Below are 22916 nucleotides of genomic sequence, written 5' to 3'. Positions count from 1 at the left end.
TAGTGTCAAGCCTTAGCAACACTTGCCGTGATTTTCGGATTTGAGAGTGCTGCTGACTTTTGAGGGCTTCAGAGGGTCCGAAACGGTTGAACATATTGGAGCTTATTATCTACTTTTGCACCATTCAATTTAATGAACCTCCTTTGTTGGAGACTGCTGCACAAAAGATAATTGGTTTGCAGACAATTATGAGACAGTAGTGCATGGCACAAATATGTCTATGGAAATAAATTATGTACAATTAAGAACTAAAGGGCCTGACTAGCTCAGGACCGGCTAATGAGTTAGCGGCTAGCTCACCAGCGCAGACAAAACTGGATGTGAAGTGTATGAGTGTGAGTTGCCATACCCGTTAGCCCCCACAATTCTTATTAGCATTGTAAAGACAGAGGCCATCTGATTCCTGCATCCCTTTGACCTCCGGGGTCGTATCAAAGCTGCTGTCAGAGCTTTGTGTGTGTGTGCTAAACCGTCTGTGTTCAGGCTGCTTTGAACCACGCACCATGTAGTCTATAATCTATGAAATGACCTTTATGTCAATGCTAAACAGATGGTAGCGTTTAGCATTTCAACACAGACATTGCTAATTTAGCGCTACACTTATTGTCTTTTTTGCTTGAATTAGAATCAAGCAAAAATAGGATAGAAATAGAATAGAAAAGTCATAAAATCGACGATTCATCCTATAAATAAAACATTTTACAAAGTTGGAATGTAAGTGAAACTTCCTGATAAATTTGGGCCTTTTAAGATAAAAATGTTTTGTACACATATATACTATATAATACATGGCAGAGTGAAATGAAACCATTCAATTGGACTGTGATGGGCCATCTTCTCCTCGTAAAGCCATTTTTTCCCCCTCTGTTCTACGGCCATCGTGGGGACAGTAAATATTTTATTGGTCTTTTGGCGAAGATTGGGACCAGCAGGGTGCTAAAGGCCCGCCCAGTCAATCAAGCAATCAATCACATTTATTTGCGTGTGGATCATTTCGGAGACATGCTGTCCCCCAAATATCTGGCAATATTGTGAGCACTAACAGGAAAAAAAACATCAACAGAGAACATTTGTCCACCAGACGCCATGTGGCTCTCCAGCAGATGTCACACATAAAATTATTAAAAAAATAAACTGTGGTATGGATCGGGTAGATCACTATGATGCGTGGTTGCGGTTTATTTGTCCTGTGATCTTTATTAGACTCCTAATGCAGAACCTGACTTTTTCTTAAAAGGCTTCGTTCGCCAATAACATCATCTCATCATCTAAAGATACAATTAATTTCACCTTAAGGAGTTACTGCATTAGATACATAATTTATAAAGTTAATTTAAAAAAAAAAATCATGCCTATCTCATTTCTCCAGTCCTTTCATCACCCGCCGTAGAAATAAAATATCTATTTAATATTTGTAGAGACGTTTGTCTCGCCTCTTCTGGACTACGATGAATTGATCTTACAAGTCTAGGAGATGAATTTACAAGTCTGCAATTTCAACAGTGCCCTTGTTGTGAATATGAAAGCCTTAATCCAAACAGCTATGATTGCACATAATTAACATTTCAACCATCAATGAGAATGAGAAGTGAAAATCTTGCCAAAATTGTCCAGAATTGTAGGAGGAATGGCTGATTATCATAGAGGGCGAAAAGTAAATATAGCAAAATTACAGCAATGCATATCATTGGAGACGAGTTCCTCTGTGATTAAAGAACACAACAAGTGATTTGTTAAAATAGACATGTATGTCGGCCTGTATAGATTTACTCAATATAGATCTGTGTTGCTTGGGAGTTGCCAAATTACTGTATGTTCTACAATCTGCACTTTATTGAGCATATTGACCGTAAGGCCAACCGCTGCCAGTTAGCCGGCCACACCCTCGGCCACAGAGGGCCGCGGATCAATACTGTGTGCTCCTTCACTACATGGGCTCGGTGCCCCCCTGTTGTCACGGACGCTATGCAGCGAACGCAATGGTTTTGAGATGCAAACTCGTGTGGGCTCCTCCTGCCGTGTAAAGGAATTGACAACATGTTTGCGTGTGAGTGGAAGAGACATATTTCTAACATTTCTCCAGCAACTAGAAATTAAGTGCAAAAATAAAAACAGAAGTTCAGTTAATATTTCATGAACATGTGTCGATTTTGTTTGTTTTTTGGGGTCCAGATGGAGCTTTTGTTCCACGTTTTTTTGTGCTCTGACCACACCTCGGGTTGGCAAATTGACACCAGAAGCACCACAATATACGGACATAAGGAGGATCAGGGACACAATGGACACTTCCTTATCTTCCTGGCAGGCGGTAGCTGGTCCTCGGTTCGGATTAGACAGGAAAAGACAACCAGCAGCTGGAACCAGGAAGTGAGACGGCACGCGACATTGCGGGCCCCCACTTCGAGCTCAGTGGCGTATGACTAATCTCGTGTCCTCTGACCGAACACGCTCCGTCTCTTACACCACTTTATCATCGTGTGTGGGGGGCCAGATTAAGGCCACATTAATTCACGACAGGGAAGCCCTTTTAAACCCAGCCGGTGCGCTGATAAAAATCGAAAGGGCGACGCTCGGCCATGGGAGGATGTGCATGCGAAAGATGGAAGAGCAGAGCTGTGAGAGGCAGAAAGAGATTTTTCAAAAAGAGAAATCTAGTGCTTTCCAGTCATAAAAATGCATATAAATATTTGGGTGTCAATGTCCGTCAGCTGGACAGTTGATTCACCACTTTGGGCTTAACAACTATTGGATGGATTGCCATGAAAAAAACATCCAAAGTGCACAAAGAAGGAATCCTCATCACTTTGGTGACACCCTGACTTTTCCCCAAGAACTGGCATGAGGTTGACATTTATGTTTTTTAGAGACATATCTCAACAACTATTGAATGGATTGCCATGACATTTGGTACAGACACTCAGAATGAATTGGAACAACTTTGGCGATTCCCTGAATCCTTATGTTGTTTCGTCTGGTCAAAATCTCAATTTGTCCAATACATTGGTTTATGACCAAAATACTTGCAACATTAACAAGACTTTTATGTGAAGTGACAATTAGCTGCTGTTAGAATGCTAACCCTAAACGAAGATGCACATTGTAAACATTATACCTGCTAAATATCAGCATGTTAGCCTCGTCATTTAAACACTTTGTGTATGTGTATATTTTAAGTAAGAAAGGCATGTCAAAGCATCACAAGATATTTAGTAAATGCCAGGCCACCTCTCCAGTGATAATATGCAGATATGATACTGAACCCATGGTTGAGACATTGAATACAATATATATTTTTTTGCAGTGTGGCATTTTTTATTTATACTACTTTTTGTAACAGCGAGCATCCCAATAACACAATGTCTGCATGCTTGGCCAAGCATGGCTCCAATCCCCACCCATAAAGCCAAGGAATGATGTGTCCTTGTGCTTCTCAGTCTACCTTTGAAGTTTTAGGTCAAGTCTGCTTATGGATGTGTGTGTGTGTGTGGGTGTGTGTGTGTGTGTGTGTGTGTGCGTGTGTGTGTGTGGCTGGCCTCGTGCCCTCCTCTAATCCTGTTAAGCACCTGGACAATGGAGGAACAGCTGGCTCGGCCTTTCTGTGCTCCGCATCGAGTGGGGAAGACGATGATGTGCACAGAATTCAGATGGAGAGGGGAAACTAGAAAGAGACGGACGAATCTAGGTATCTATCGGTCTATATCCTCTGTGTCTATCCATCTATCCATCCGTCTGTTTTATCTATCTCGCTCCCAGTCCCCCGGGTTGCTAGTGGGGCTCTCTCGGCCCTGGTGCTCCATCCATTCTTATGGTTCAATACTGGCACAGATGTTGTGGGAAGATTAAGAGGCCCACTTGTGCCATTAGTCCAGCAGCAGGACCTGGGAGCAGCAGGGGAAGACTTCTCTAATCAGTTTTATTGGAGCTATGCTATTGGGTTAACACATCAGGGTCAGGCCTAGAGCCCAGGAACACTCCTGTGTAAATGTGTGTTTGTGCAGACGGAGGGGGGGGGGGGGGGGGGTATCAGTGTATATTTACACCCTGAGGCTAAGCACAGATAATGTCGCGCTACCTCTATCTCCTTATAAATGCACACGTTGGTCGTCGGTGGAACCTGAGACTCAGCTGCGTGGCAGATGAGCTCCAGTGGGCTTAGATGCTCTATGCGGTGATAGATGAAAAGTCAATAGGATTCATCCTCTCGTCACCTTGAATGTCTGCACCAAAATGCCAAAAGCCAATTCAAGGTACGAACCAGTTCAGACCAGTTACAATTCAAGAATCGTATTTGTCATTTTGTCAGAGAAACTGCAACTTTTTTCAAGAAGTTCAGTTGAGCAAAGATCTTCCGTGCTATTTCAGCCGAATTTTGACAGCTGCCCAATAATCAAAGAAAAGCTGCGGAGGGAAACCTGAACCTGCGCCCCAGTGCCTGAGGACAAATCCACCCTTATGGGCTGTACTTGAACCCGCTCAGCCGACGGTGTGTGTGAGGTCAGCTGGTCAGACGCCAGTTTGGCTGCTAGCTTATTGAGTAAAGAGACAGTTAGGGTCTCATATTGCCCCCGGTCATGCTCCACTGTGGTGGTTAAGTTCCTATATTGAGTAGCGAGCAAGAAAAGGAGGCGGGGAACGCAATCTCCGGGTGTGTGTGTGCTTCAAGAAATGTTTCCATTCACTAAATGGCCTTGTTCAACGGTGCAACGACAAAGAAAGTGTTAGCGACAGCGATTTGCCGACGGCTGCCATGGTTCGTGTGACGCCGAGCTCGCCACGCTTTGTCTGTTTGCATACGCATGTGGATTGTGTGCATGCGTCTATCTCACATCGCCCGGGTGCTCAAAGGGGACATAATGTAGACATAATCTACAACAGCTCACTAATGAATGATTTTTTTTATTATTTTTGCCCGACTGGCAGTCTGCAAATTATGAACAAAAGGCCCCTCTGTGTTTTGCTGAATGGATCCCAGTTTATTATTTCCCTTACTTTTTATGGGCTTGACCATCTTTTGTTTCTCTTTTAACTCTCATTATTTCATAATTAAACGACTGGAGTCACACGGGCTCTGTTTTTTTTTTTTACAAAGTCAGTAATTTTGCCTCGACAATCTGGATCAGGAGACAATGAGTGGAGGAGGGACGGTCATTATGAGGATTGGATCTCAACGCTAGCCTCCTGCAAGTAATTAGACAGTAATGAATAGTTACAATGTCTCGAAAAAAAAAAAAAAAAACAGAAAAGCACGCAGCTTTTCAATTACCGTCACGTACCATCATTTCCCCTCGGCCTTTAGCTGCGTGCTCTAAGTAGCACTCTGATCATGTTTTTACCTAGATGAATGGTTCAGAGTGTTAAATAATGTATGGGTTATGGCTATTGAGTCGCCTTCGGGCTCTTCTCACGCCATTGGCATTGAGACGCCCAGCTGTCTACGCCAGCAAACGCTGCCGTATTGATCTTCCATCTAAAAGTCACACGGGAAGCAAAGTTTATCACCACAGGTGAGAATTGAGCCATTTCACAGAAGCGAGAGAAGCAAAGCAAATTGGACGAGACAAAGCTGTCAATCATTAGTCGGGCATATGCAAATTGAAGTTTAACATGAGAACCCATTAGCGTGTTTCCCACCATGGTCATAAAAGAAAATGGTGCTTTCAAGTTCTGTTTCCGAAACAGAGTCTGGTGCTGTTTTGAACATCAGCAACGGAGACCAAAAAGAGCAATAAATGACATTGCGTCAGATCATCATAAAACCGGAGACATATGAGTCCCAGAGGTGTTTTCAATCTGCCAACTGGAACGTTGGGTCTGATGTGTCTTTGCCGATGTGCTTCAAGGGGAACTTTGTGACAGAAAAGTTTGCACTGGTAACTTATTTAACAGCAGTTTGTTGGTATTCTGCAGGGCCGGCCTGCAGCGCAGACCGACTGCGTAATCATCGTTCCCGATTAATACCCACTCTCTACCCATGTCGCACTGCTCTGACTGCTTTCAGAATTTTCTTTTTCAAAGTTTACACTCAGATTTGGTGCAGATTCAAGGCTGAAATGGCTCCGACTCTACCTAAGAAGTTTCTATTTTCAGAGAGGAACGTGCGGAGTGGCCAATTTTCTTTCAATCACAGCCATATAAGACATTATGCTAATGTGGCGTTTTAAGGCTTCCTTTGAAGTGCAACACTTTCCCCTGCAGCAAGCTATTTTTGGTTAACCTTTCACTGACTGGGAGATCACACTGACGAACTTCCACCGTAAAAATACGAAATGACCATTGCGGCTGTTTGAACCCACCTCGGCCCCCTCTCACCGTCAAGTTAACTACCTGTCAAAGGATTCCTCAAATTTGCAGTTGGACAAGTACGACACCGCTCTGCTGCCGCATTGCCAAGTCCGGCTGTGAGACATCAAAGACGATGAAGTGCATTTTTGTTTGCGCAATATTCTCCACATAATGTCCCATGTGCAGGATTCAAATCCCACATCTCTTAAAGTTATACGAGTCTCTTCAATTTTATATGAGAACATGAGCCAGACATCTGTCCGGTGTCTCGTGTCCGCCGAGGCAATAGAACGGGATGATGGAATGGAGGAGACAAACTGTAGAGATGATGGAAAATGGGTCATGTGAGCAATAAAAAGGATGGTGATAGGCCATAAATGACCACCGTGATGATGTCACCTTCTGGTTGTGCATCTCAGATTTACTTTCCTTTCTGTGAAAAGTGGAGTATGTTGTCACATGTGTGTTTGTGGTGTGTTGTGAACACGCGTTTAACTCTCCGTGTCCGTCAGCAAATCTCAGCTTATGGATGATCGCAGTGGCGGTTTAACCAGAGTCTGGTAATAATTGCTAATCTTCTTCTCTGCAGAGTGGGGGGAGTGAAGCAGAGGAACACAATAAAAGAAATAGAAGAACCCCAAAGTTCATCAGGGTGGTGATGTCACCCCCGAGAAGGCACCTTCAGAGGTCGGCGGAGACAAAGCGGTGACCTCATCAGAAAGGGACAAGAGTGGTGGGAGAGAAAAGGGTTAAGTGTTATCTGGGGGGCTGTATCTGGATCTGCACTGACGCCCTTGACTGAACCACTATGGTCCTTGTACCTGCATGACCGGTGATAAGGAGGATGACGCATCTGTGCTCTCTAGTCTTAGCGGTGACGGCTATTAGTCATGCAGACCCGCTGAATCTAGATTTTACATCGTTTTGTCAATGCAATGGATGCATTTCTTTAAAAAAATCTATATTTCTCTGACTGACCTCTTGAAAGAATTACATAAACACTTGTTTTGAAAAGCACAGTACAATACATTATGTGGCATTGAGTGAGCTCCATGTTTCACATTGTGACGCTGAATGCTGTCCTTGTAAACTGCACACTGAGCTCCCCTCAGGAATAATCATGTTGTATAATATTCATACCAGCTGTTACATATGTGTACGTTTAATTTCTATTAAAACACAAAGATAGAGCTATTTGTAGGCATGTCCAGGGAAACAAATTAAAGATTACGATATGCTAATTTATACTGTACGAGTGTATTAATATTCAATACCGTTGCCTAGAAATAACATTTTCAGGGGAAATGTTAATGCTGCCTCAGTTAAAATCAACGGCAACGTGTTTTCAAGGAAGGACGTGCTACTTTTTGTAGACGCGTACGAAATATATAACTACTTTGACACTAGACCAGGGTTCACAACTTGTTTTTTTGTTGTTTTTCTCAAAGATACCAGCATATCCTTACTGTTTAGTTCGACTTGAGTACTTGACTCATCGTGTATTTAAATAACATGGACCAAAATCTAGTGGGAATCGGTGCTAATTTGAACATAAACACAATGTGTTTGATTCTTCCAATCACTTGTCAATATTTGACCAACGTCTAACCCGAGTGCTGCAAGTGGTTTAACATAACCATAAAAAAAAAAAGGCTTTAATGACAACTTCTCATTACGCTGATTAAAAACGCAATCTGGGCAGCATTACCGTTTCTGTCAAAACACATTTACTGTGTCAAATTAGCATAATTTCAAGTACCACGGGGTTGTGATACCATTACTGCTCTCTCCATTTATCTGAGCAGCATCGCAGCGTCTTCCATCCACTTCTCTCGCCCTGTTCCCCTTTCACTGCCCTCCCCTCTGTCCCCTCACCCCCCCAGTGGAGAGGGGCCAGTTGGGCTGGAAGCTAATTTGAAGACAATCAATACTGGTCTGTGTTTCTTCCTGTGTGTGTCAGCCCAGTCCGGTGCCCTTGTCTAACTGTCAGCAGAGAGAGAGAGAGAGAGGGAGCATCTGTTCGGTGACTATCACTCTCTGACTGTAAATCTATGGCGTCCACTAAACACCACCCCTCCGTCCGTTGTACTGAGTGCAAAAGGCTATCTGATTGAATCCAAATTAGATTGATTTCTCTGCCAAATCCAGTTGTCAAATGTGAGCGTAGACAAACAGCCCCTCTCTGTAACTTGATTAACTGTAGGGATGGCATTTTAACTCCTGTTTGGGTTGTTTTTTTTATTGAATTTTCTGCTTTGAAATGTAGGGATTGTGTACACACACACACACAGATAACAAACAGATGCGCTCTTGAGCATACAAATAACAGATCTACACACACACACACATGCAGCATGTCCTTCACTTCGACTGCAACCAACAACACTGATGTTCAGATACTGAACCTGCCCGAGATAAGACCAGCCTCCCCCCCCCTTCCCTCTTCACCCGGCCCCTCTTCCTCGCAAGCCAGCCAATGAGGACTGCCGTCTATTCATGCAGGAGCGGGTGTGTGTCGGCAGCCTGCCACGGGAGGAGGTGTGTCTCCGTGAGCCAAAAGTGTGTGTGCGTACTAGTGTGCGCTCACACTGAGGGAGGAGGTGGTGGAGTAGAGAGTGTATGTAGGCATGCGAGGGGAGAATCAAGGGGAAGAGGAGTGACAGGCAAGAGGGAAAGAGAAGCCAGGTGCCTTTTTGCTCATCTTACCACTGATACACTCCACACACACGCACACACACACTGAAGGAACTACAACCTCTACCAAAGCTGTGAGCCGATACACGTGGGTGTGTTTGTGAGTGTGTTTCCTGCGCTCGGGGCGACAGAGAAGGGGTGGGAGGATCTCTGAGGATACCACGGATGAGAAAGAGGAGCGGGGGGAGCCAAGGAAGAGGAGCCCGAGTGTGTTTCGCCCCAGGGGGAGCTCACACACGCCGCAGACGGTACACACACTCCGGCAGGGCACTCCGCGCTGTTTCCCTGACAACTAGAATGGGCTGCAATTTGTGCACCTTGCAGAAACGGGAAGAACACTACAAACTGCTGTATGAGATTGCACAGGTAAGTGAGACTGAAAGGAGAGAAGGGGAGGAGGTTTCGGTGTGGATGACGGTGGGGAATGGTCACCTTGATAAACTTAACAACAGCAGAGGAGATGATGAAAGTCGTGGAGGGAATGATTTGAGGAATTGAGCAAAAAAACGTGAAGGAAAGACTGATTTTCAGAAAAGGCACGATGCAGGTTGGGTAGGAAACAAGGAGAAAGGGAGTGAAATGTACAAAAGTAGATACTTCCATGCAGCCAGGCGGAGAGCCAGTGTCTATACAGTGTGTGTGTGTGTCTCCATCAAAGTGAGTGGAGCTAGTTATTTCTCCTCAGCAGCAGAAGATGTGAGGAGAAGTTCAGCTCCTTTTTTTTTTTTTTCCCGCGCTGGCTCCAGGGGAATTCATCACATCTCCTCTTGCCTGCGACTGTCTAGAAGCAATCCAGTTCAAAGAACAACCAGCAAATGTGCTCTGCTGTTTTTCTTCTGTGTTGTCTGTCAAAACTGGACTTGTTTTTTTTTTTTTTAGTTTCAGCGGACCTGACAATGGAGGCTTTTTTTTTTAATTATTGAAAGTATTTCACATCAGTTGAAAAGAGTTAATTGACATTTGGCAGTTTTATTCATAGAATTTCCCCCAAGATATATAAGCAGAAATTCAACATAATAAATCCATCTTTCGACTCCTGTTATTATCTCGACAAACGGCCGTATTGTCATAATGAGCAGTTAAACACTGTGAATGTATAACTTGTCGTCTTGTACCGGGCTTGGTTGGAATGTGTTGATTAGATAGGAATAGGAGTGTGAATCTGCTAGGGGGGGGAAAGTATATGGCCAATGTGCCATTCTTTTCGAAATAGGTGAAAATCATGTGTTGGTTCTCTCTGATTGCGTTGTGAAAACTGACAGGTTTCATCTGTTGTGACGTGTGTATTCTTGCTACGAGGTTTTCTATAGCAGCTATATGTGTGGAGCTGGTTGTGAGGAAGCACGTGCTCCGGGTTTCTACTGTTGTTAAAGTACAGTACGGGCGAATACGAGGCCGGCAGCGAGGATTCATTCATCATTTAGTATCTTACACGGTTACAGGGAGCGGGGAAACCAGATACAACATAACGAGAATGAGCCGTTCTTGTCGTCTGTTAGTTTTGACACGTAAAATACACCATCATCACACCATATATGACCATCCGAAGTGTGCGGTTGTGTCAAAAGTGTGTATGTTACGGCAATAAGCTCTTACGTGTGTCCAATAATAGTGACAGTCGGGCTGTTGTGGGTGTTTTGATGTTGCTGATCTCGTTATGGGCTCTGTAAAAATGTAAGGAATGCATTATCACAGCCCCAGCCCTCCATCGCTGCTCCACGCTGCTTTCATGAACGTTACTCACAGCGCTGCAGTCTCAAGCTCATTACGCTCTCCGACTAACTGCTGCCGCGCTTTAATGAGATGGTGGATGGCTGCGTTGTCTGCCGGGGGGGAGTGCAAGAAAATTAGCCATGTCAGTTAAAGGGAAACCCTAGGAGGTCACGGCTCCTTTTGATGCAGTTGAGGTGAACTGAATAAACAGGCTTAGAACAAAGGGATAAGTGTGCTAACCTACGGAGTAAGACAGCATATATACAAAAAGGTGTGGCTGTCTAAATTATAATGATAAGTAATATGATTTAAAGGAATAGCTTCACATTTTGGAAAATCCATGCACTTTAAACTATCTATGTCTGCACAGTTATGATTTGCCCCTTTACCACAAGGGGCATGTTAGCATAGCTTAGCATAAATCAACCAGTTTGTCGGTAACAAAATGCTAACATGTCTTCTAAAGTTTACTGACTTATTCGTCTGTTTAGCCTCGATGCTAACTCGCCTGCAAATCTACTCCTTTAAGTTTCTAGATTTCCATGCATGAGTGTACGCTGCTTTAAAACGTACACACTGTCGGCGACGTATTTACTGGTTTATCAAACAGACTTCACATATGGCACAACAAGAGACACAGCAGCCAAAGCCCAGTCAATTTTCATTTGGCAAAACATAACAGCAGATGAATGAATGTACCACGAAGCGTGGTGTTTTTGTGGAGAGCATAAAAATGACCCTCGGTTTCCTGCTATTTTTTGCATCACACCGTAGGTGTCCTGGCGCTGTGGCAGGCATCCAAGAATATTGTACGTGTGTGTGTGTGTGTGTGCTAAACGCTCTGCGGTGCATATGTGACAGTCGGCGAACACCTACAGTTCTCATTATCAGTGCAAAAAGAAAGGGAGAACGAGGGAGAGAGAGCGAGATCGCCAGGCAGTAAGTGTGTCAGCGTGACTTTGTCCCGAAACTGGAGGCTAAGGGGATCCAGATAATCCGGAGAGACTCCTCAACCACCCTTCTGTCTCTTCTCTCTTTTATCATTCCAGACTCAGACTCCCCTTTTTCTTTTCCACTCCTTTTTTCATACTTCAGCCTGCTCCGTAACCTTCATTAGTCTCTCCCACCCTCTGTCTTTCTCCCTCTCAGCAATCTGTTTCTCTCATTTAACTTTGGGACACACACACACACACACACACACACACACACACACACACACACACACACACACACACACACACACACACACACACACACACACACACACACACTACAGATTCTTAAAGTGTTTCTCTTCTGCTGTACTTCCAACGGTGCAACACAATAGGACCCACCTGCTCATTATATCAGAGGAAAACCCAAAGGATGCGGATACTGTGGCTAAAGCAGGGATAGAAGAGATGCACAACGGAGCTGGACTGCAGCTTTGGACAGAGACACTTGATGTGATCCTCCTGCATGCGTCTCCCTCACTTGTGTGTTTTTACCACAAGTCCTGGACCAACTTCTCGTCTCGTCTCTTGTTAGAGAAACGAGACATTTGAGAATAACGGTTGTTTTCCTTTTAATTAAAGTGTTGATGCTATAACTTACACTTTAGGGAGAAGGTTGCCTGTGTTTGAACTTTACTTTCCAACCTTTTTAGAGCAGCCTGGTTACACCAGCATTCAAATGGCAAAACGAATTACTGATAGAATTTATGTGATGGGTCAATTCTCTCTGGTGCTCAAAGTAAATCACTGCAATGTTTGATTATGGTGTAACTTTTTCTTAATTTTTTTGTGGACAGAGACTCCCAAATGGAGGAGGAGCTATGTTGCACCATCCATTTTAAAGCTCCAGAGATCACAGACACTCCTGTTGCAAATAGCTATTTTGAATAAACTTTTTGCATCTCAAGAGGTCGACGCTTAGAAGCTCACTCACAATAAGCATGCACTTAGTCAACTTGGCTCGGAAAGTGTTTTTTTCTCCAATAATAAAAAAAAAAGACAGACAAAACAGATTGTTGGCCTTTAGGGTGAATTTTCACTTTACATGTTAAATGTCTTTTATGGATGAAACAATGGCAAGATGGATTGCAGCACTTTTTGACTCATGGTCATGATCCCCCCGAAAAAAAAAATAGAAATAAAGTGTCGAGCACAGACCTGTTCAGCACCTTCCATTTAGAAAAAGTAACGGAGCATTTCAGAGGCCAACTCCGGTTTTCAGCCCGCAGGCCTCGCTCGGTGTCTCCCACACCACAGTGGCTATCTGTGTTCACACAGCTGCACTTTTCTGACAGGACTGCCGGCTGCACAACTCCTGCTGCCCGGCGGCGGCTGAGAGATTTATGACTCTCATCAGACCATTTACATCCGACATTTCATTTGTGATTGTGCGTGTGTGTGTGTGTGTGTGTGTGCACTGACACCGCGGGGCTCCATTCTGGCTATAGCAAATGCCATTCCGCGTATTTTGCTCACGGCTGTGTTAAATTGTCCTACAGCCTCTGGCCTTCAGAGCCTCGCTGGACACGTGTTTTGTCCTGTTTAGTTGTACCAAAGTCAGCACTATTGTAGCACACGACAGTACAACAAAAGCCACTAACTACTCACTGTGTAATCCCCCGCTGAATCTCTGCCAAGTGATGGAGTAATGTTTGAAGAATTCTTAATTAATTAAGATTCAAACCCAACAAAGCATGGCTCGTTGAGCGTTTAGTCGGGTCTGGTTCGTTTCACTGCCGGCTGTGGATGTTGGTTCACATATTCCGTGTAATTGTAAAGTTATAACCCTGGAGGCATTCATTGAATAAAACCCCTTACTTATTATGTCAGCATTTTTTTTTTTTAGCAATACCAGTCAATTAATTAGTGTTTTCATTGTTCACACAAAGGACTTAGGAAACTATGTGCATATTGGACTTGGTGTGGAAGACAAAAGACACATTCACACATGTCTTCATGAAAGACCATCATGATCATGTGCTTTTCCATATAGCCTACCTCCATATCATTATTACCTTTTAGGTTTGATTTCCCCCTCTTTGTACATACATGGGCGTGTAAGTTTCTGACCCAGGCCAATATTTGGTGCAAGCCCGTCCCCCCGGACACAGATGCAGTGCCACATGTCCAGCCTGTCTGACAGCATGGACGAGGCTAGACAGTCACCCCTCCATCCCACCTCTCGCCACCACCTACGGTGTCCAGAGAGCGCCACACAGAGCAGGGGAAGGCTGTGGTCAGACCCACACAGCCGTCACCTCCATATGGCCCACCTCGGACCTGGACCGCGGCTTCGGCCAGATTGGGATGTGAAATACGACGGCGTTATCGGTTGCATCGGTCTAAGAGGTTGTGGATGAGACATTTAAGGTAGAGAAAATGGGAAAAGCACAAAATTGTAGAGGGAGATAAAAGACAGAAGTCTAGGATTAAGGGAACGTTAAAGGTTCAACAGTTGATATTCAGAGCATTGATTTATTAGCAGCTAATTGCTGCGTAAAGATAAAGAGGAGTCACTCTCCCTCTGTGTGTGTTGTATCCAAGCTTTGTTTACATAGCACCTTTTAATGAATCTAATCTTCCGCTCCCAGATCTCACCTCTAAATGATGTTTTGGGCTCATAAAATGACCAACGGGGGGGGGGGGAGGAAGGGGAGGTGGTATCACCTGATTCATCAGCTGCCCCTCTTACCAGGGAGGCACAACACCGGAGCTGAACTGCCCGTCTCTGTTCCTCTGATGGGATCTTGCACTTTTTTCAGAAAGTATTAAATGGAGTGACCTTTCACATTTTTTTTTTTTGCTACATTTTCAGCCGAACAACGTGTCTTCCTGTCTGCGCGGGTCAGCGAGTTTGACCTTTTCACCTGTGAGTGTAATTCCACTTGACAAGTCTCTCTCTCTACACTTGTACCTGCTGTGGGTGGTTTGGAGTAGCGGTTTTGTATCGCCTGTCAGAAAACAGAACAGATTTCTCAAAAAACTACATCCTTGCATTTAAAACATTTTTTTTATCTAATTTCACTGCAAAAAAAATAAAAATAAATTAACGACCACACATTCAAAGCTTAGGAGGTACTAAAAAACAAACTTAGGGTAATGGCTTTTCTCCCCCTAAAAATGTTAACGTAGCATTATGGAAATGAACTCCGCTGTCGAGCACAGATCATCTGGTGTCTTCCATCATGGTTATAGTTGCTCGTTGGGGCACAGCTTGGTGGTAATACTGCATGATTTAGAGGTGCATATGGCCTCGTCACCGGCGCTGTGAGTAGCGTGTCTCCTGGTCGACGGCCAAAAAAACCGGGAGACAGGAAATGGGCGATTATTCAGAGTCAGGTTAATACGGGGGAAAAGGCACCATGGTGTTGTGTGTGTGTGTTTGCTCACTATTAAAAAATATGGAAACAATTGGAAGAGATAGGTGAGGTATTTTTTATTTTAAATGAATATGTGTGCATGTGTTTCCTGTGTGTGAGTGATGGGGATGATGACAGACAGCTTGTCATTTGGTGCCATGTCTGGCTGCTTTCTGCCTTTGTGTATTTGTCTACCTGGCTGGAAGCAAACATACACAAACACCACTTTCTTGCTGAATGTGTATGTGTATGGTGGGGGGGTTGGTGGATCACAAAGTCAGGCGAAGACAGCGTTTAGGGTGGGGGTGGGGGGTGGGGGGCAACAGTCGCCGTTCCGCTCCACCGGCCAACGATCGCCCCCTGTGTTGGCTCTGATAAGCCCAGGATGAAAGCCATTTATGTGGGCAGAGTGACACTCCTCAACCCTCCCTCCTTTCTCCCCTCCACACAAAACATGCATGTGCACAACAACTACACAGCGTTGTTTAAGAGGTAGATATGCCTATTTGCACATACTGTGTACATCAGTGTACCACAGGGAAGGAAAACCACAATGTCGTTTCATTCATCAGCTTTATGGCATGTCTTCCTTTTTTTTGGGACCGTGTAAAACCGTCATTCAAACTCTCAGTGCCCGACGAGAGGACTAATCAGTTGTTATCAGCCTCTAGCTGATTACCATACTCACCAATTGGCCAAGTGGCCTGGCCAAGATGATAGGAGGTAAAGGGAGAGGGAGGATTGGACAGAGAATGGTGGTGGTGGGAGGTAGAGGAGGGGGGAAAAGGTGAGAAAGAAAGAAAATAAGGAGAAGATTGTGCAGGTGAAAAGAATGAGAGGAGAGAACCAGAGCGAGAAAAGACGAGCCATCAATAAGTCCTTTAAATCCCCCCATTCTCCTTCTTAACCTCGCCCTTTCCAAAACAGAGTCCCCCCCCCTCCGCCTCCTCCCATCACTTATCAGTCACCAAACACAGTTTCAAGCCTGTTCCATTCCACTGCCCCTGTCTGTCTTCCTGCTTGTTTGTTACCGTCTGCCTATCCGACTCATTAATACACTTTGGCGTGACCCCGCCTTCTGAGGTGCCACGCATTTTCCCTCCTCCGTGTTTTGAAAAGCGTGCAAAGAAAAATAAAGTGCTGGAGGACAGGGAGACAGTCTGTCAGTCACGTGTGGAAGGGAGACACTAATTCTGTCTAGTCTCAGTGTGTGTGTGTGTGTGCTGTCAGACGGTGATTGTTATGTGGTTTGAAGCCAACCTTGCGCCAGTATAACCCAATAATGCACCTTGTGGCCACATGCTGCAGGCTGTGTTTTGTCAGGGTTAGACAGATGTTAAGACGAAACCATCTGCAGCAGTTATAGATATGTTGCAGGCATTTGCTGCTATGAAAATGCACACATGCACACACGAACATGCACAATAAATTCCCCTAGATATTTAGCTGTTTCAGGAGGAAAAATGCTAAATGCAACTTCTGAGACATAAAAAAAAACACTCACATCCTCCATATTAGCATAAAATGTTTCTCAGTCAGATCTTTGGATGAGTTATTTGGCAGCGAAGGTGCAATTCTCATCTGAGACCAAATGTCAGTTAAACTATAAAAAGAAAACCCCCGCTTTTTTTTCTGTTCTCTTTGTCGAGAATTTCTGAAACTGAGTTTTTTTTTGTTCCAGTTATTTCAAAAGAGCAGTATCTCTGAGTCCTGAACATCCACAGCTTGTTTATGTCGGTGATTGCAAAAGCTGACTCGAGTATGCGTCTCGATAAGGCTGTTGGCTAAATGCTTAGAAATGCAAATGTGCTGTTGCACTGCCACTGCCAAGTGTCTTCTGAACCCACAGGGTGGATCCTGGGCCCAGGTGGTCTAAAGGGAGATTAGGTTACAGCAGGGCGCTGGTGTTGAATTCCCACTTAACCAACTTGGGTTTAGGAGTCATTAGGCCCACTCAGAGCCTGGCATCGAGTCCAGTTACAGATAGAATAACACTAAACCATCTGCATAGTAGGGGGTTGGGAGGGTGATTGCATTTAGCGCAGGGTGTAACCATAAGCCTTGTGTTGATATGGGAAATGCCCTCAGGACGGAGAGTGGACGAAGCACTGCGGATGATCTTGTTGTTGTTTTTGGTGTGAGGAAATGTATTAGATTGTGTTTTCTGTGGTGCAGTTCCACTGACCTTATTAGTGTGGGGGAATGAATAAATGTAGTGATCACATGGTGCACTTCAGCTAAGAAACATCAAGTGAAATGGTTAACGAGGGTCTTGAGAAGACTCTGTTTCACAAACTTCATCTTCTGCTCATCCTCTTGTATTCCAACCCTTGCCTTGGTGTGGACTGATCATTTTCCCTAAAGCGCAGAGCAACATGTCTAAAGAAATCACTTCCCGTCTAGAGTTGCTGAAGCAGAAATCCTCAAGAGGTCTGTATTTCGGTAAAGAAAGCTTAAAGAACAATCCAACAATCCGTTCTTTGAACCCAACCGACGAATGGGAAGTGCATTTGCAACGTAACAAAAGAAAATAGGACAAAACACGCCTTCCAAAATGACCCAATATGAATGTCTACCAAAATTGTTCAAACTTTCCATTATGCTGTGTGCTTTTCCAACTTTTCCTTTGTGTCTGCTTAAAAGTTTAGTTCAACAGTTCTCGCACTCTCTTCTTCAAAGTCATGCACTTTTCTGAACCAACCATCCACCCTCATGATTTCACCCCCCGAGAGGTTTTGCAGTACTAAAACAGCACTGTGCTACTGTTGTGCTACTGTTGATGTATCAAGGAGGAACGTAAAGGTGTAGAAGTCTGTCTGACTTTTATGCCTGACTAGAGTTTGCCTACTGTCACATATTGCCAATAATGTATAATGTATTAAAAAAAAAAAAAAGTTGGCAGTTCGGAGTTCCTGAATGCATACATCCTTTGTCAGTCATCATCAGTAGACCTATTTTGAGAGACAGTGGTTTGATTTGGTTCAACGTAAGTAATTAGAATCTAACTGACAATACGTTGGTAGTGATTAGCCGTTAGCTCGGTCACTCACCTGCCTGAAAATAGTCTTGATGAGGCGGGTCAATTTGAGGGTTATAGCTCACTTAACTCGCCAACCATGCCTTTTTGATGAAGCTATTTTTCACCGCGGAAAGAGATCTCCTCGCTCGCTCACAGTTAGCGAGTGAGCGAGTGTGAGGTCGTTTTTCTTTTCCACCAAAGGGGTGGACTAGGGAAGCTTCGTGTTATGAATAATGCTAATGGGTGAGGTGCTTCCAGTGAGCATAAACATGCATCACTTTAAAAAGAAAAAAAAAAGAAAAAAGCAAGAGGTTTTGGTGGGAGGAGTGAAAAGGGAAAGTTCACACTCCAGGCTTCTCAAAAAAAATTCCTTAATTTTATGCAAAAAGCAGCACATAAATCTTTCATTTTCCTGCTCCTCAGTAAAATGTTTTCACTTTCAGAGCTTTAGCATGTTTTGCTAATTATGCCCCCGCATCCGGAGCTGGCTTTCTTTCGCCTTGAACCAAGAAAGCTCATGTGAATAACAAAGATGTATAGCAAGACTTTCTTCAATAAGGGTGCCCCCTTTTTTGAACTGTAGGAAATTTAGGATTAACATGATTTTACTGATTTATGGCGTGGATTAACTCATTACTGATGCATTTTCAATCCAGAGTCCGATAGCGTTTTCCCTCTAGATTCCCGTCTTATTTCAAAGATTAAAAAAAAACAAAAAAAACAATGAACTTGTTATTTTTCTGTTGCATAGTTATGAGTCCAGTGCTTCAAGCGATGAGAGGCTATATGCTAATTTTCGGTTGGATTCAGTCAGCATACGTTCAGTCTCAGTTCTCTCCGTCTGTCTCTTCGCTGGTCTTTGCATTGTGTCACTTTCATGACACCGTTAAAGCCCTGCTAGTGTGTCTGTGCGGTTTACCCACGTCGATGCAGTTGCTTAGACCCAGAACAATGAGAACAAGGGCAGAAGACACTGAATAGGTTCTTTTAAGAGCCATTGCCACATCTAAAAGTCTTCAACTGCTGCGTTGAATCAAACAAAAATAAAGAAAACGTTTCTTTTCCTTTTCGGTAATTTGGTATTTTCCAAAAAAACTAAATAAACATCATTATTATGAACCTAAACATAATCATATACCATAGTTTGTTTCATGCTAACTATAAAATGATATAAACTGTTAAATGGTGCATCCATCATCCATCAATGCAGTTCTTTCTCTGCTGTCTGTCACTGAACCCAATGCCATTGGTTCCCACTAAAGGAAATATTTTAAAGAAAAATGGGTAAACAACAGTTAAAGTTGCATTAAAAAAACATTTAAATCATTAATTTCCTCTGTGCACTGCAGTTTTTCAAGTTTTTCCATGTTTCTCAAACAGGAAAATGTTGTGCATTTATTTGGAACTATTTTCAGCAGCGCATTAATGTGGGTTTTTATCAGCAGCAGAATGTTGTTTCTGGTTTTTAAAATACACAGTGCCCAGATTATTGGTAATGAAAGAATGTATGACCTATTGATGTGTTTTTACACTTATTTTTGGAAAGAAATGGTATATCAAGTATACCCTACTACACATTTGAGTAGGATCAAATCATTGTTGTTTTTGTTGACAATAAGAATACCACCAGTCTTGTCCTTTAAGCTAAATCCAGTGCAATGATAAAAGAAATGCTTGGATGGAGGGTGTATGTTCAGCTTTCCTAACACATAGCCTCTTTGTGAACCCAGCCGTCTGGATGACTTATGCGGGTCTAATCGGTGACCCCCGAGAGCCTAATTCAAACTCATTGCCAGGATGTGTCGAGGGGCTGGAGGAAGGGCCGGTGCATTGTTCCTCCCAGCACACTGGCTGTTGTTTTAATGGCAGATGAGAGATTAATGGCGATCTAATGACTGTGGGGGGGGGGGGGGACACAGCGCAACAATAGAGTCCTGGCACAGCGCAAGCTAAGTACATTAGGCAGTCAAGACAACTCCGATGCACTAACACACACACATACAGAACATACACACCACAAACACACACAAACACATTGATATGTACAGATGCACACGGAGCGAACATTAAACTGCTGTTGATTTGTGAGTAAAGAAGTTCTGCGGTCATTTGGCATCCGCTAACCCCGTCTCATCACATGCAAAACAAATGTGCTAATTCTCCCCCCCATGTGACAAAAGGAGGCTAATTTATGCATTGCCGACACGGTGTGCGAGGAATAAGAGCGCGGCGGCGGGGCTGGATGCTCACTCTTGGATCAGGGTAATTGTGATTTGGTTGCTAGGTATGTTGAGGGTAATGAATGTCTTGTTGATGCAGTTTGTCATAACCCGTGCCATCCGTGGTTGGTTGAGGACACGGAGCCTATTAGTTAAACACAGACGTGTCGGCCCTGCTGTGATGCATGAGCCGACCAGACAGAAGGCATTTGTCATTTTAGCAGAGAAAATGAAGAAAATCTGCAGGCTACTGTAGATATTGAATAAGATTGTGAGATTAAAATAGGCAGCGTGAGGCAAACCTCTTGAACATTTTTTTTTTTTTGTATGAAGAATGTTTTAATTGGACTTCTCAGTGTTGTTACAGTGGGAGGGTCGTCTTTCCTTTCAAATATCACATATCGTGATTGCGTTTTGAATAAAAGGAAAATACGGTTAATGTCATTCCAAAACGCAGGATACAAGACAAAAATCGTGTTTCATTCCCGAGATGGGGCCGGTGGGAAGTATCTGCATTCATGGAGCCCTAATTGAAAGGAAGCCTTTGGAAGTGGCACAAAGAGCAGGAAATGAGATGGTTCTTAATGCGTTCACTGACAGATGATAACCTTTGATTTCCCCCCACTTACATCAGCAACGGGCTGCTTGGAATGACAGTCACAAGTCAACAGTCTCTGATGTCTGCGTGCAGGGTTTTTTTTTGTCACCCTCGGATGGGGGAAAACTAGACATGTGAAGAGAAGAGGAAACCCCCCGAGACACACGAAAAAACCCATAGGTAGAAACAGAACGTCTGTTTTTAGAGCGCTTTTGGCGATGTGTGTTTTTACCCGCCGAATCTAAATGAAATGGGCTGACTTGCAGTTACAATGACAAGACAAAAGAGGAAATAAACTCTCGACAGCGAGACAATGAAAAAATCCGTCCGCCGAAAAGGAGAACGAGAGAAATAAAAGTGATAAGATCGGATGAAAAATCGATTCCAGACATTTTAAAGACGTCTGAAAGGTCATGACAAAGACATATTTTTTTGAGGATGTCAAGGAGCACTCAAAGTGCTCCACCCAAGGGCGATTTAATAAACAATACTTTTGAAACTACACCCAGAATGTGATGGATCCTCACAATCTCACAGAATTCACATGTTCATTCATTCAGCCCACTCGTGTGCTTTTTCCTGTTTACGAACTCTCACACCATTTTCAGACTCCTGCCCTGCAACAACCCCATTCCCTCACCTGAACTACATCACCCAATCACCCACCTGCCGTCCATTCCCTCTGATTAGATCCAGCCCTACCAGTCTGTTCCTGCTGCTTGCTTTGTTGATTTCCTGCTTTGCGTAGCCCTTTCCTTTTGTGTGTGTTTGAGTGTTATCTACCTGCCTATTCCACAAATAAATTCAATGAAGGCATTCTGCTGCCTCTGTGTTTGGGTCCTACAAAATATTACCCATTTTGTTATTGATTACACTCAAGGAATGAGAATTAAAAAAAAAGTAGAAAGCCATGTTGGATGAAGTTCCATCAGAAGTTAAATGTGACATTGACAAAAAGTTTATTAGTATTTTTACATAAAGTCATGTCAAGTTTATCCAGACGTTGGGTGATAATGACTGGGATGCTGAAAATGAGTGTTTCATCATTCTAATCATGACATTCAAAAGCGCCATTACATGCTGTGATGGATATGTAGCTGTCCCCCTTTGGTAATAATGACTAATTGCTGGTAAATCACATCAGTGCTTGACTGCTCCCTTGCTGGTGTAACTGGAATATAGTGTGCACAGGCCGCTATCTCCAAGATGGCTTAATGACCGACTGACTCCTTTTACTGTTGGTCTTTGTTTATGATTTGAACATTTGAATGGATCGATTCGTTTTATTTTTGCTTTCTTTTACTAGATAATTGCAAACAATTTCCATAATGGCACAGTTAAAAAGAGAGGTTGAAGACATTTCATGGTTTGAAGGGATTATTTGCACAAAAACAAGTTCTAGTTTGGGGAAAGTGATTCTGGGGAATGTAGGAAATCTTTTGTTTTAGCCCTCCACTGGAAGGTAACGGCGTGCCATCAGCTGCAGAGCAGCAAAGTCGATCTCGTTGAAGGACACTTCAGCAGTACGGACGCTTCATGATGAGGGGCTTGAACGCAGGATAACCCGTTGAGGGGGCCGGTACACCAGCCTGTTACTTTTAGCAGATATTATTGAACAGGGACATGTGGGAAGCACTGGTCTCTGCTGTTGCTGCGAGACCGTGGAAAAACCATTTGAAGCATGCCACTCTTTTGCTAAAAGTACATACATTTTTTTAAATTTTTTACATTTAACGCTCCCTCTGAAGCTAAGATCTGAAAGCTAAAACAAGCCGGCGCTGTGAAGAGCGATTCCAAGAGAAAACAGAGTCTAATCTACCGCACACAGATACTGTGTGATGTACAAGGGATTGACTTGAGCGGGGGGGCTACTTAACATCCGTTCCGACAGCAGCTATTTAATCCATGTTTCATGTTGTCATGAGGTCTTCCTCCATGCAGAACTAATTGGTTGTTTTTGCCTGTTGTGCAAGGGCCCGTGACTGTTTAAAAAAAAAAAAAAAAAAAAAAATGTGAAGGACACTCATTACAAACTTGCAC

At 43.6% G+C, this 22916-nt stretch overlaps 1 protein-coding gene across 1 annotated transcript in view; it reads left to right on the top strand.

The window, feature by feature from the left end:
- The first annotated feature begins 8903 nt into the window (after nucleotides 1-8903).
- The window catches only part of pdzrn4 (PDZ domain containing ring finger 4), a 32166-nt gene continuing 18153 nt past the window's right edge, over nucleotides 8904-22916 (top strand). The window contains exon 1 of the mRNA XM_084038441.1: nucleotides 8904-9342. Within this exon, the coding sequence (XP_083894567.1) occupies nucleotides 9142-9342 (201 nt within the window). The 5' untranslated portion in view covers nucleotides 8904-9141. The remainder of the gene's footprint in view (nucleotides 9343-22916) is intronic.

Source organism: Eutrigla gurnardus (assembly GCF_963514095.1).
Source record: "Eutrigla gurnardus genome assembly, chromosome: 21".
Lineage (NCBI taxonomy): Eukaryota > Metazoa > Chordata > Actinopteri > Perciformes > Triglidae > Eutrigla > Eutrigla gurnardus.
The sequence above is the reverse complement of the archived record's forward strand: the minus strand, read 5'-3'. Positions and strand labels throughout refer to the sequence as shown.